This window comes from Parasteatoda tepidariorum, chromosome 1 (assembly GCF_982258835.1).
Source record: "Parasteatoda tepidariorum strain Cologne lab strain chromosome 1, Ptep-v5.0, whole genome shotgun sequence".
In the NCBI taxonomy this organism is placed as follows: Eukaryota; Metazoa; Arthropoda; class Arachnida; order Araneae; family Theridiidae; genus Parasteatoda; species Parasteatoda tepidariorum.
In genome coordinates, this window is record NC_141755.1 from 84496803 (window position 1) to 84512572 (window position 15770).

A 15770-nucleotide genomic window follows, 5' to 3' on the forward strand; every position below is an offset into this window, starting at 1 on the left:
CATAAATCAGGTAAGTGCAATGATTTTTACAATAAAAAATTTGCTTGTAAATATTTTTTTTTCATTTGATGATGGTTCTCTACACTACAGAATGGGTTTTTACGTCTGATTAAGAACTATAAGAATAATAAAAAAAGAAACAATATGAAAGTTTTTATTTCAATGTAAAGAATTCTTAAAATCGTTTTTTTATCCTAAGAATTCTTTATTTTCAGTTTTTTAGTTTATAATTTTTTGATAAAAATTGTTCTCAAAATACTTTTTTTGAAAAATTAAATGGTATAACATTATGTGTTTATGTATACTTCTTGTATATTCCAATGTTTGAAGTAATATGATTCAGAAAAGTATGGAATAAAAATTCGGTACTAATGTATTAACGCCACCGCCGATACAGATTTGGCGGTTTTTAAGTGCCGCTAATCTACACTTAAAATTTTTGCGACAATTCATAAAATAAAACACTTTATTTAAAATCAAAATAGTTAATCGGATTTCGGTGGAAAATGAGCCGATATAGAGTTTAGCATAGATTCAAAACAATCATATCGCCACGAACTCTGATGAATAAGATTCCAAATGAAATAACATTTCCAAAACGTACGTTTACCAAGATAAAGTTTTATGTTGTGGGAATTGGTACATTTTCGTTTTTTCGGTAAAATATTTCCCTCCTGAAAAAATAAAATTGCATCTTGTTTTGTTTTTGGCAAATCCCAAAGACGAATATTCGTAGCACTAAAAATGGCGACAAAAAAGAATTGTCTTTTTTTTTTTGTTTTTGTTTCGTCAGCATTCTTTCTTTTACGTTTCTTAGTTTCTAAATAATGATTTTTATTGAAACTTGAAATTTTTTGATAAAAATTGTTGTCAAAAAACGTTGTTTACAAAATTAAATTTCATAAAATTATGAGGCTTATGTATACTTTTTGTTCATTTTAATTTTTGAACTAATATGATTCTTAAAACTATAGAATGTAAAGTTTAAATGGGCCTTTCATGTCATATCATTAAATTTAGTAATACTATTTCTCGGGCATTAGGTTTTAACTCTTATAAGAATATGCATATTTTTTTCTGTTAATGTACAAATATTTTTCCGATGTGTTTTGGATGTTCCTTCTCTAATGAAAAGAGATACCATTTTGTTTTCGGTTGTACAAGAAAGGATATTAAACATTTTTCTTTTTTAAATTTAATAAGCCACATTAAAGAAGGAACGTTGTAATGCTACACGCTACATTAACGACGTCTCCAGAGTAACTGAATGACGGTTCATATAGAAATCGCAGGTAAGCGTCTCATACAACAACGCCCCCTATAGTTCGTTGCGATCGCGAATTGACAGAACGATTAACTCCTAGATTTGAGATGAAATCTGCGCAAATATGCACGATTCGAGGGTGCATATTAAAAATTTCGGGTTTTTTTAAAAACATGTAAGAAATGCTCTCGATTTTTCTGTTCTCATTTAGAAATAATTTAAAAAAATTCGGCAATGAATGGCTTGGTTTAGCTAGAATTTTAAATTGATAAAATAAAAATAAATAAAAAATTCTGAAATACTGAAGTTTAAAATATAATTCGCTCTAGAAATTTTCTTTCTTTCATTTTTTGCGTAAAGGAACGTTGAATAGTTGGAAAGAGTCTGACGAAAGAATGATAAAATATTGCAATCTTGGCGCGATTTTGAAAAATGGTTCCGATGCCGCAATGACACTTATCGCCAAACTGTTACTAAACCGAGAAGTGGGGCTTAACCTTAAAGAGAATATAACTGTAGGATATACCGGGCAGTGGAAACTCAACTATTAACAACAACAAAAAATAATTTATGTTTCACCAAATCTACTGCTACAGATTGGAAACTTTATCGTCTTCCCTGACATTGCCAATGCCGCCAAATCCATCGTGTAACGCAAACTAGGATTAAGACGGAAGAATTTTAACACAATTTACTACGAACAACAACAGAAATAAATTATTTAAAAAATCACATTTTCTTGAAAACTCATGTTTTTAAGAAAATGTGCTTAATTTCAAATTTCTTTGATACTAAACTGCATTTAAAAAAATAAACTCAGTAGATATACAAAACACTTAATTTGTATATGGAGCCTAGATGAAAATGCATGATATAAACTAAATACATTAATGCTTTAAACAGAAAAATACTTTAGGCGCGCAGGACTTTCAAATAATTTAGGATTGTGAGATGGCAAAATCAAAAATGAAAGTACGCTGTTTAAAAATAAAATCAAATTTTACAACAATATCAGTCAGTTTTGTAACAAACTTTATAATGTTGGACTATGCTTCCCCATAGCGTGAAAAGCTTAACATCAATGTCCGTAATATTGATATGCTGAACCATAACGTAATGCTGTACCACCCCACTAGACTTGGGCGATACACAATAAAGCATAATATATAAGCGAAATATCGATATTTTTCATTATAACGATAACGATGTTACAAATACATCATGATATATCATGAATAAGATAAATATCGACACGCGATTCATGGTGGCTCATGGGGATAGAGCTCTCACCTTCCAATGATTTGATCTAGGTTCGAATCTCAGCTGTAGCTGATGGATAGGAATTCTGCTCCCGGATTGCACTGACCACAGTGCTGACATGAAATATCCCCAGTCGTAGACGGATCATGGGTACATACCCTTGCCGTCGGAATAACCACGGGAAGTTTTCTTCTCCAGGTAAAACAAATGCAGGTTACTTCCATCAAAAAGTCCTCTACGAAGGCTAGTTTCTCCTAATGCTTAATCAAGGAGTTCCTTTGTCACATGGGTTGATGCAAGTCTATGGAGTTGAACCTTGATAGTCATAAACTCAGAATTGGGTCAGCTGTTCAACGTCGGTTATAAAATAAAGTATCATCAAGCAAAAAATATTTATAAACAATTAATATGGAAGCACAATGTACAGAAATATATCGTTACGTCACTCAATAAATACCGAAAAATATCGACACTATTGTGACCAATTGAGTGAAACCGAATTTCGTGAAGAAGAGAGAAGAATACCTATTTCTTGACACGGTGTTTCACAGTTCTAAGACCTTGGTGGGTGAGTTACTGAGCTTTGCTTTGCGCTATCTCTTAAGTTGGAGGTGACGGTCTAATAAATGTATTGGCAAGTATACTGTTCCATAATATCAAAACCAAAATTTATTAATGAAATTACTCATTTCATTATGAATATTTGCTGTCGAAAAAAATATATATCCCGTCGAGTTTTTTTTCTTTAAATCCAACTCGCCCTTAAAAATTTATGAACAGCAACATAGTATGTAGGAAAGTAACATTAAATCAGTAAAGTAAATAATAATGAATACCAGATATTCTTGAATTGAATACTAGTGTGCCGCGATATCTCAGGGAATAGAACGTTCGCCTTCCGATGAGGTGAACCGGGTTCGAATCCCTGCGATGGCTGGTCGAAACGAATCCGTCTTGCACCGACCACAGTGCTGATGGGAAATATCGTCAGTGGTAGACGGATCATGGGTTAGAGTCCCTTTGCCATCAGGCTAATCGTGGTCTTCCTTGCAACGCAAATGCGGGTTAGTTCCATCAAAAAAGTCATCCAGAAGGCAAAATTTCTCCCAATACTTGATTCAAGAGTCCCCTTGTCTTCTGGATTGGGTTCTAAAATACAAGGCTACGGAGTTGAACATTAGTAGCCGTAAATCCGAAAATTGGGTCGGCTGATCATACGACGGTTATAAAATAAAATTGAATTCTAGTATCCGTAGCATTCAATCTAAAAGCTCTAACTGTCTTGCTTTTATACACGTATGAAATGAGCACAAAATCGATTTAAAAAAAAAAAGTTAAAGTCCTGACAAATTTTTTTCAATAAAGAGTCACAGGCCGCATATCGGTTCGCTTCTTCTTCGCGTTGGAGCTTAGCATCTGAGGCCATACAGGCCTTTTCCCAATTTATCATGTAGTAAAACAGGATGCACAAATAGAAACTGGTTACATTAAGGGAAGAAGTTCAAATTAGAGTAGTGAGAAAAATGGTACTTTGCCATCGTACTACAAAAAATGAAGTGTGGGTGTGGAAAAACGTGAATATGACAGGAAAAGGAGTTGAGAATCATCAGCAATTAAGTAGTCCGCTGTACTTTAGCTTGAAGTAGACATCTCGCTGTTTGTATGATTACTTATTTCAATGAAGCAATTGGCATCCCCAGACTCCGCTACTAATTTAACCCTAAGGAACCTATCAGCCTGCAGAAGAGTTCAGCTTCGAGGAAACCCCTACTTGCGATAAATGCTTCAACCAAACGGGTTCAAACGCAAATGGCCGCCATTACATTTGAGAGAACGGACGTAAATGTCACTACCGAGAGGTCGATGCAAAATCACGTTCTTTGGTCATTGCTACAATTTACTACTGCCAGCTTACACGGTGTTTTCACGCTGACTAGGTCTGGAAACTACTACAGCTCGATGTTCTGTCATTAAAACATTAATCCGTGGACGACATCGCAGACGTTCTGCAGTCCGCTATATTGCATCAAATGCTCACGAAGAAGGCAGGAATCATCGCAGTGGCTGGACGTTGAGTGGCCCGACCATGGAGCTAGGAGTAGATGCAGTGCCGGATTAAGACCTCTTGAGGCCCTAAGCACTGAAAATATTTTGGTGCCCCCTCTAACAATTAAAAATACATCTGCTATTAAGTCACGAGTTTATTCTAAATATAAAATCAAAATTTTTTCAAAAGAAAATATTTATTCAAATAAAAAAAATTAAAATATGATCAATTGAAAACTTTTCAATTAATATAAAAAAAAAAAAACTTCTGTTTGTGCACATGTACCATGTGCAAAAAAGCAAACACTTTGAATGACTTATGATCGAAAGTTTGAACTTTTATATACTAAGACTCAAAATACTTTAGAAAAACAGACACATCTTTTTCTAAAAAAAGCATAACTTTTTTTTTAGATTGGTTCGAATTCTTGACTCTCGAAATATATAGCCATACCACGAGAATTTTTTTAAATTAACTAAAAAATTTTAGCGAACAATAATAAAATTAATTTTCCTAAAAATAGTCCCTTGTCAAAAATAATTTTTAAGAAGTATTAATTATTTTATATTATTTTATTTAAGAGAATAGACGAAAGAACTTTAAATTCGCGATCGCAACGCTCGAGTACGCCGTCTAGCGGGAGCCTGTAAATATCGGACATTAATTTATCACGTTTTCATTTAGTTCCATCAAAGTCATTGACTGAATCAGACGCCATTTTTTAGCAGCAAATAAGAAACAAAATTTCCCTAAGGAAAAGGCCGAAGAACTTGAAAAAAATCTCCAGAATATTAGTAAATCTTTCAGGAACAGAACACGCCAAACATTTGAAGAAAAATTCCTCAATAATTTTTAATTTCTATTATCAACAAACTTGCAACTGATGACTTCCGATTTCGGATACTGTTACAGATGTGTGTATTAAGGTAAAATGCATTTCTTCTGTCTTCAATTCATTACGAATTAAAGTGAAGTCAACATTGCTTTCGTCATTCCAGTGAATAAATATGAATTCAGAACATACAGAATTGTAATAGTTATAGAATAGTATATATTTCTGTATCCATATAATTCGGAAAACAACAATAAAAAATTATCCAAGTTACTTGAAATAGTGCCATTTGTGCTGATTCTTAATTAATTTAAATCGTTTTCTTGGTAAGTTTTTTTTGATTTTGAAAGAATAAGTTCAACTAGAATTCAGCTATATATTCTGTTTTTAGCTACATATTCAAATTCATATCAATTATAAAATTTTGCTGTGTAGTATGTTATCTAAAAGTAATGAAGGTATAAACTATGTATCTATTATTTGAGAATAAAGTTTTCAAACAAGGAACTTATCATTTTGGAATTCTCCGGGAATCATAAATCAGGTAAGTGCAATGATTTTTACAATAAAAAATTTGCTTGTAAATATTTTTTTTTCATTTGATGATGGTTCTCTACAGAATGGTTTTTTACGTCTGATTAAGAACTATAAGAATAATAAAAAAAGAAACAATATGAAAGTTTTTATTTCAATGTTAATAATTCTTAAAATCGTTTTTTTTATCCTAAGAATTCTTTATTTTCCGTTTTTTAGTTTATAATTTTTTGATAAAAATTGTTCTCAAAATACTTTTGAAAAATTAAATGGTATAACATTATGTGTTTATGTATACTTCTTGTATATTCCAATGTTTGAAATAATATGATTCAGAAAAGTATGGAATAAAAATTCGGTACTTACGACGTATTAACGCCACCGCCGCTACAGATTTGGCGGTTTTTAAGTGCCGCCAATCTACACTTAAAATTTTTGCGACAGTTCATAAAATAAAACACTTTATTTAAAATCAAAATAGTTAATTGGATTTCGGTGGAAAATGAGCCGATATAGAGTTTAGCATAGATTCAAAACAATCATATCGCCATATGAACTCTGATGAATAAGATTCCAAATGAAATAACATTTCCAAAACGTACGTTTGCCAAGATAAAGTTTTATGTTGTGGGAATTGGTACATTTTCGTTTTTTCGGTAAAATATTTCCCTCCTGAAAAAATAAAATTGCATCTTGTTTTGTTTTTGGCAAATCCCAAAGACGAATATTCGTAGCACTAAAAATGGCGACAAAAAAGAATTGTTTTTTTTTTTTTTTGTTTTTGTTTCGTCAGCATTCTTTATTTTACGTTTCTTAGTTTCTAAATAATGATTTTTATTGAAACTTGAAATTTTTTGATAAAAATTGTTGTCAAAAAACGTTGTTTACAAAATTAAATTTCATAAAATTATGAGGCTTATGTATACTTTTTGTTCATTTTAATTTCTGAACTAATATGATTCTTAAAACTATAGAATGTAAAGTTTAAATGGGCCTTTCATGTTATATCATTAAATTTAGTAATACTATTTCTCGGGCATTAGGTTTTAACTCTTATAAGAATATACATATTTTTTTCTGTTAATGTACAAATATTTTCCGATGTGTTTTGGATATTCCTTCTCTAATAAAAAGAGATACCATTTTGTTTTCGGTTGTACAAGAAAGAAGATCAAGCATTTTTCTTTTTTAAATTTAATAAGCCACATTAAAGAAGGAACGTTGCAATGCTACACGCTACATTAACGACGTCTCCAGAGTAACTGAATGACGGTTCATATGGAAATCGCAGGTAAGCGTCTCATACAACAACGCCCCCTATAGTTCGTTGCGATCGCGAATTACTTATGCTGCTAAATGTAAGGATACATTTGGTTGCTTGGTTCGCATAGTCAATTATATAAGATTGCATTGTAGTTTTTGGAGGTAGGAGATCACAAGCGAGAACTGGTGGAGTTCACTAGTCCTATTAATCTCAGAGATCTCGATCGTAATGCATAGAATGCTCTAAAATTTTTATTCATAAATTCTTTCTGTATATTTAAAATGATTTCATGAATTAATAATCATGCAATAAATTCTATAACTCTATGATTATAAATTCTATAAATTCTATTTTATATATGATGGTTTTGAAGAAATGAAACATTTCTTTTCCTACAACTAATATTTTTAAAACTTCATTATAGAATTTATTTGAATTTAGGTAAAAGTATTTCAAGCATATTGTAAAGATTTATTCGACAATACTGTCAATACTTTAAAAGAAAAAATTCAAGAAATGAAATTGGATCTTGAAAAATTGAAAATAAAAGTAAAAAAAGTTGAAAAGGAGGTAAGTGTATCTTAAATAGTTTAATTTAACGTAAATAGTTTACTTTAACCTTAAATATAACTTTAAATGCAGTTAATGTCATGCATGATAGATAAACAACGTCGCATTATAGAATTGCTGAAGTCGGAATAACATTGAGGAATTAACAGAAATTTTATTTATGAGTAATTCATAAAACAATTTTCTAAAAGTGTAAGTTGAAATTCATAAAAATAAGAAATATGTTTCGCATACTGTATAGATTTTATATTATTTATTAGTTTGTCTCTTAAGGATTGAAAAATATTTTCAAGTGTTCACTTATGTCACTGAATTATATAAACAAACCAATACCATATGAGGTGATACTAAATAATTTCGATAGCTTGAATTCAATATTTTTATCCCAATATTAATGCAACTATATTTTTTGAAAATACCAGCTTTTCTTTGTAGTTTATAGACTACGCAAATAGTATATGGAGTAGTCTATAGACTGTATAAGTTAAGTATATATTCTTATGGCTGCTATTTCTTTGCAAATTGAAACAAAACCTACATTTCCGAACTTTCATTATTAATACATAGGAGGGGAAAATTATGAAGAAAGTTAAGTTTTAATTCAGTTTAATGGTTTTCAGTCTAATTCAGTTTTAGTTCAATTTCAGTTTTATTTTAAATATGCAAAATACAACTTTTACTTTTGTTTAATAAGAAAATAATTAAAAAGATTTAGTTCAAAGTACGGAAACAAGTTAACCATTTAATTTTTATAGGATTTTAAAGTCTTTGAGATTTTTGAAAAAGCCATCACCTACTCGATAAATATGAGGAAAGAAGAAATTAATTCTTTTAAAAGTGCTTTGAAAACAACTGATTCAATTCCTGAAAACAGTGAGACAGAAGTGAGTGTACAATCTTGTATCTAAACTATTAAGAAATCAAAATTTTTAAAATGTTGCAAAATGACCTAAAATCGTTACAATACCAAAACAGTGAAACTATCAAAAACGTTTTAGAAATAATTTCGTTAGTTAAATTTGATATGTTTAATTTGTATATTAACAGAGAACTATGATATTTCGAAAATGAGAACTTCAATTTAACTTTAGTAAACAACTTAATAGTATGAAACCCAGTGATAATTGTTTAACTTACTAGTTTATAGTAAAAGCCTGAAAATGTAGCTACGGAGCACATTAGTGCACAAGGTAGTCGTGGAATGTAATTTCCATGCGCGGTTATATGAAAAAATCTCAACTTTTCATGACTTTTAAAATGGAAGTTGAAATTCTTAATTTTATTGTATTAAATGACAAAATGGTAGAAGGCTGTATAAAAGATTAATTCCAGGGAATGTAAGTCGTATAGATTTTTAGGTTAAGAAATCTGTTTTATCGTCTTCGTCCCAGATCACATGGCAAAATAGTGACATTTGTAAAGTAAAATTTTATTGTAACTGGTAATATGAAATCTGCCTGTGAGTGAAAAAGAACAATTAAAATCAGATGCGATCTATATATTCTGAAAGATGAAAAAATTTATCAGATAGCAGTGTAAGGTTGATTTTAATGTTAGCAGCAACCGTTATTGCAAACCCCAACAAGGTTTATAAATGATTAGCAAATAAACCGTGCAAGGTTGAAAAAATGTAAAATGTAACTATGCTAGTGTTTACGCGCTATGATGTTCGTATTAAGCTTACATAAACATTAAACAACCCTTTTATATCGAGATTGAATCTGTCTTTACCAAACAAGGATAGTAAAACCTTCTGAAATTGAGGATGAATTAATCAAAATACAGGGCTATTCATAATTCCCTCCGGGGTTTCGAAGCGTTATATTAAAAAAACGAAGACGAATATGGCAAAAAAGAACGTATAAAATTATTCCGAAAGTATTCAAGTTTTAATTCAAGCAGTTGCCGGTAGATGGCAGTAACATGTACCACAGAAGCCAGTTGTAGTAAAGAAAAATGGCGTTTACAGGAGGAGGGAATTACGAATAACCCTGTATAACGTTTGTCGTAAGGTTGCCTGCTTACTTGGATAATTTTTACCGATTCCGCATTGCACCCTCTTTTAGAAAAAATAATTGAAAGTGTTCCATCTTCCTAAGAAGTACTGTTTGTTCCTCTTCCGAGACTATCAACCAAGTCCGTTTGTAACACTTTCTGTCTGGTTTATGAGTAGAGAAATATCTGTCATTTTTTAAAATTGTACTTTTGCGCTAGATTACGTGACCAAACTAGGTCCATTCTCAATGCTGTATCAGTTAAACACATGAAAAATCTACGTCTTCGTGCAAACAACTACGTTTTCATAAAGTTATTAAACAAATAAAAAGGTTATTAACTTTAAATGTAATTTAAAATTCTTAAATCAATGTTTTTAAAACAGACTAAATCTAAATTCTCTAACTTTTCATTCGAATGCTTTTTGCATTTATAACACAAATTTCGTTCATTTGCTAATTAAAATAAAAATTAAAGTTTGTTTTTTAATATTTCATGCAAAAATGCGTTTTAGTTTTAACTGTGTTATGAAAATTTCCAGTGTATTTTATCGGGTAAAGATGCTAACTTTCATGCTTTTATTGGTCTTTTAATAATAAATTTCATTTTTTTTTAGAATCCTCTTGAAAATTTAGTTCAGCAAGCCATACTGAATAGATATTCGGAAAAAGATTCAATTGATTTTGAGTTGCTGAAGTTCGTTCGATATCAGGTAAACCATTTTTTTTAGTATTTCTATATTGCGTGAATACTGGATTTTCTCAATAAAATATGGTCGCAGAATCGGAATTATTTAAATTTGAAAGAGCTAATAAAATTTTTTCGCTATTTGCAGAATTTATTTAGATAAAAAAAGAGAACCCTTTACAAAAAATTTAAAACAAAATTTAAAGTAAACAAAGTAAGCATTTAAAACTAGGGCACATTAAAGCATTGCAATAGCTGAGAAACAATTTTTCCTCTTTATGACGCATATTTAAGTTTTTATAGACAAAGAGTTTTACAGATAGTCAAAACAAACATTTTTTCTGTGTTTAAAAAATGCCACATACTTTGTGGTAAAAGTTCCATAATAAAATATTCCATAAATTTATCCCTAAATATTCTCCCTGAATATTTATTCATAATAAAATATTCTCCAGTATAATAATTATACAAATATTATCATTTGTAAATCTTTTAAATTCATTTTTTACAGTCTTAAATACTTATTACTTAATGTTCTTAGATATACGTTAGTTGAGTATGTTCAATTTTTTCTATTTTAATATTTATTAATATCTATTATATTTATTATATCTATTTATTATATCTATTTTAATATTTATTAATTTAATATATAATATTTATTTAATTAGAGTGATTCACAGTGCTTTTGCAGTTATTATTACTTTAAAAATTACTGAATATCTCATTTTCTTTGTTCTGTTATATGTGCTTGTTGCGGTAAAAAATTCCGGCACTCTAAGTGCCCGAACTTTTTACCTTATTTTGACCCGGAGTTTCTTTTACAGTGTATTAGTTTCTTTTTTAGGCATTTGGTTTTAAAGTAAATAACTTTGGTTTTGACGTAACTAGTTCTGTCTTCCTTAAATTTAATTCAATTTCTAAATTTGTACAGGATTCTCGATTCTCAAAAACATTACAAGATCTTCTTTTAACTCTTGCCGAAAATTCAAAGAATGAAGCCGATGAAATAAAGGAAAAGGTTGCTGAAAACAAGAAGGTCTGTTTATGTTGTGCATTCAAATATTTCAGTAGAATAAAAAACATAATTTCCAACACTCTCAGATATGAAACTCTCACTTTTGACCATTCAGCAATCCTTGAGCAGTATTTCGTTAATTTTGAGAATCATTTCATCACAAAATCACGGGATTCGGGACGAAACGCCAATTCCTAAATACATGTCAAAACATTTTCCTCAACTCGAAACCTCTTCTTAGTGCATTGTGGAACATTGTTAACTAGAATGATGAAACTAGAATAAAGACTAGACAATCGAAAATAAAGTGACAAATTAAGCCGGTCGACAGTACGGTGGTTAAGAAGTTGGTTTAGTGCCAGGATGATCCGAGTTTCGAAACCCGCTTCGGGCATGGGAGTAATTTAAGCCTTCTTGTGTTGTACTACCTATACAGTGCCTATGATTATTTGAAAATGTAAATACATTATACACTTTGACGAAATTCGTTTACTTTAAGAAGTGACGATTATTTCGTCACTTTGACGAGATTTTCGCACGGGGCATAGACCAGGAAACGATTTCGTCAATGATGGAAAAAGTTTCGTGATATTTGAGTACCCATTTTTTTACAGTGAATTTTGATTTCTCTTGAAAAAAAATTATCTCAAGTGCAATAAAAATATGTCTCGAGAGAAAGCGTGTACATTTTTTCAAAATTTTATTTTATTTAAATGGAACCGTTAGTTTTAACCCTTTTTTACGAATTTTATAGTTAATTAATCAAGAGTTTAATAAAGAAGTTTTCTCGATTTTTCAAATTTGTTCCTTTAAAACAAACTTTTAAAGCTGAAAATGGGTTTAGCAATAATTTGCTTTGGTTCAATAACTTCGTTCACATATACTTTCTTTGAATGGGAAATCTTGAAAATTATCGTTTACAGTCGATTACTGTTGTATTCAATAGCTTTATAGGAAAGTTGGAATTATTGAGAATTAAAACACTTAAATGAACATTAATAACTTTCCTCAAACACAAACCTCATTCAACTTATAAAGGTTTATCAATTAACAGAAATACTTAGTAAATTAAAAAATTGACTTTGTTTAAAACCGCAAATAATTTATGGATTGCGCAAGTTACATCAACTTGGTTGAGACTTATTACAAGAAAAAATCAAAATATTTGTTTAAGCAATTTATAAAAATAAAATAAAGTATTCAAACTGTACTAATATTTTTGTTTATATTTTGAGCTGTTTTTATTATTTGTTTCTTCAAAATATGGAATAAATTTTTTATTGCCTACGCTAGACGGAATATCTTTAAATCTGGTAAAAACCCAGTTTCTATTTGGGTCAGGAAATCTTACGAAAATTCTATTTTTATTTAAGACGAAGCATTCAGACATTCGGTAAAAATCCTCTTTCTAATTGGGAAGGGGAATCAAAATATCCAACAAAAAACTGGATTTTTATACAGAATAAACGCAAAAGCAAAATGTATATAACATAGATGATACAAAATAATTTGAGTTTAGCTTTATTATCAATTTTATAAACTGTTTATTCTGAGAATTTCTTGCGGCAATTTGATTTAAAACTAAAATTACAACTTATTTATCATCTACAATATTTTAAAATTTAAAAAAAAAATATATAAGGTATAATTATTCATTTATAATCTTCTTTTATATTATTTTACATTTTGCAAGTGAAAGAGTTTTGAAGAATGTATTCTGACGATTATGTTTCCATTAAATATTAAATATATTTTAAAAATTTTCCTTTTTAAAACCAAAGGTTAAACATATTATTGTTACCCTTTTAAAAGAAAAAAAATATTTTAATGTAAAATTAGAAAAAAGGGCAGCAACATTAATGTGAATAAATTAATTTGTTTCCTTATTAGTGCCAGATTCTTCTTAATAACATTTGTCTCAATGCAAAACTGCGAATTGAACAAATAGAATCTGCTTTGCAGTCTGTTACCGACATCAAAATGAAAACTGAACTGGAAGTAAGTTTTTTTTTTGGAAGTATCTAAATATTTAAACGTTTTATTTAAATACTTTTTTCAAATTATTATTATTCTTATTATAATTATTATTATTTTGCAAACAACTGTTGTTGTTGTTGTCTAGGTCATTAATGCACTGGGGGGGGGGGGCGATTGTTCCTATTTTCCAGTGGCTCCATCTATGGACAATAATTCGACTTCTGCCTCACAAATGCGTCACACCCGTTTATAGGGCGGATCTATTCATATCTTTCATATATCCATTCCTTCATCCACAAATCGTAATTTTGACCTGAACCAGAGAACTATCAATCTCCGATCCAGTATCCCTAGAGGCATAATTTGTTGTGGGAATATGAAGGATTTTGTGATCCAACCGATTTAACGTGTACCAGTCACCATTTACTACACGGGAAGTCTTCGGTCGTCTGGATTCGAACTCCAGTTCTCACGAACGGGAGTCCAGCACCCTACCAACCAGAATGGCCCTGCAAACAACTAAATTTAATTTATTAGTAAATCTGGTGACAGAATTTTCCGGTAGCAGAACTAATTTGCAGCAACATCTTCAAAAATCAAGCTCTGTCTGCGACCCAAATGTAATCAAATAGAAACTATTATTGAAAATAATTAATGCTTACTCGAACTTATTACAAAATTTGTATTTGCCAATAGTAGATCAATGTTAAATACAAGAAATGTAACTGAATCTTACGTGCTTATAAAATTTAAAAAAAAAGACAAATAAAAGAAATATATTTGAATGTACACGCAAAATGAAATCATACCTTAATAACTTTTAATTAACCATTTACTGGATTTACTTTGTGACCATGTTTAGTAGAAATTTGATACAACTTCTTTATCAGTTAGAGAAAACACTTTCTAGACTTTGTTCTGGGTAAGTATTAGTTGCATGTTTCGCATTATTAAGTTCAGGGGGAAAATGCGAACTGAAAGTACTTTTTGATAATAGCAACAACATTTAATTTTTACTTGATTATTATTTTAATTTACAATAGCGTAACATGATTATGTTATAATTAAAGTTTAGACACAAATTAGACATAAAGTTAAGACATAAGCTCTACCGTAAATAATAAGGATTTTTTTATTTCGTGTAATTTAATTTAATAATATAGACAACAATAACGGAAATTGGAACCAACCTGGAATCTAAGGGAAAAAAACGTATTAAAAAGTATTTTCTAAAGATTTATTTTGGATTAAAAAATTACTCGAGATATTAGTGTAAATGTGCTTGGAAACTAATAAAAAAGCTACATTTTAAAATAGCATATTGTTAAATATCTTTTACTAAATTTTTCTTAGGATAATCAGCTTATAAATTCCTGCAAACTCCTCCTTCATGATAGCATTGTTCTAAGAAAAAATGAAATAGCCATTACGATACAGGATTTGGACACAGTTATGGAAATAACAGGTTCTGGAAGCGTTTTAAAATCTCAGGTAATTTACATATTTAAAATTAGAGTTACAGCTAATTTTTATTTTTTCAATTGTTTAGTCCCTAATCTTTTTATAAAAAGGAAAGTCAATCTTTCTGTTATATATGTTCACTTATTGTCTGAAAATGCACGAACCTATAGAGATAAAAACATTTATTTGTGATTAGGATATTTTAGCATATTATCTCGCCTGACAAAATTTGACTGCAATATAAGAAGATAAACATAGTCATTGCCTTACATTGAACTTGATAAAAGTGCATAGTAGCATTATCATAATTTTTAAAAGCTGAATATTTCATAAAATATATGACTATTTAACGTTTATTTTGAGTATAATAGATACCTCGAGTAGTTAAGATTAGATTTTAATGCAAGAAAAAAGCACAAGTACCTTCAATTTGGAGATTCCTTAGAATAAAGATTTTCGACAATGCAGGCATTCTACGAGGAAATTATTATTTTGTTTCTCTCCAATAAATTTTAGCTCTCTGTTAATCCCAGATAAGTCTCTAACTATAACTTGAGTTTAAACTACATTGAAAAACTCAAATATTGAAATTATACATATATATTAAAAAATATAGATGTATGATAACACATAGATTTTAATCCAAGAAAAAAAGCACAATACCCACAATGTTGAGATTCTTCGGAATGAAGATTATTCGTCAATGTAGGCTTAGTCTACGAGGAAACTATTACTTCATTTCTGTTCAAGAAATTTTAGCTCTCAGTTAACCACAGATCTTGCTCGAACTTGGGTTTAACTACAATGAAACACTTAAATATTAAAATTATACTTATATATGATAGAAATATCGATGTGTCG

The 15770-nt window shown here is 29.8% G+C and overlaps 1 protein-coding gene across 1 annotated transcript in view; it reads left to right on the plus strand.

Annotated features, from left to right (window-relative positions):
• The window catches only part of LOC110283236 (uncharacterized), a 160886-nt gene that overhangs the window by 75212 nt on the left and 69904 nt on the right, over window positions 1-15770 (plus strand). Inside the window, exons 42-47 of the mRNA XM_087156878.1 lie at window positions 7643-7771; window positions 8527-8655; window positions 10383-10478; window positions 11388-11492; window positions 13362-13469; window positions 14802-14939. Coding sequence (XP_087013004.1) covers window positions 7643-7771; window positions 8527-8655; window positions 10383-10478; window positions 11388-11492; window positions 13362-13469; window positions 14802-14939 — 705 coding nt within the window. The remainder of the gene's footprint in view (window positions 1-7642; window positions 7772-8526; window positions 8656-10382; window positions 10479-11387; window positions 11493-13361; window positions 13470-14801; window positions 14940-15770) is intronic.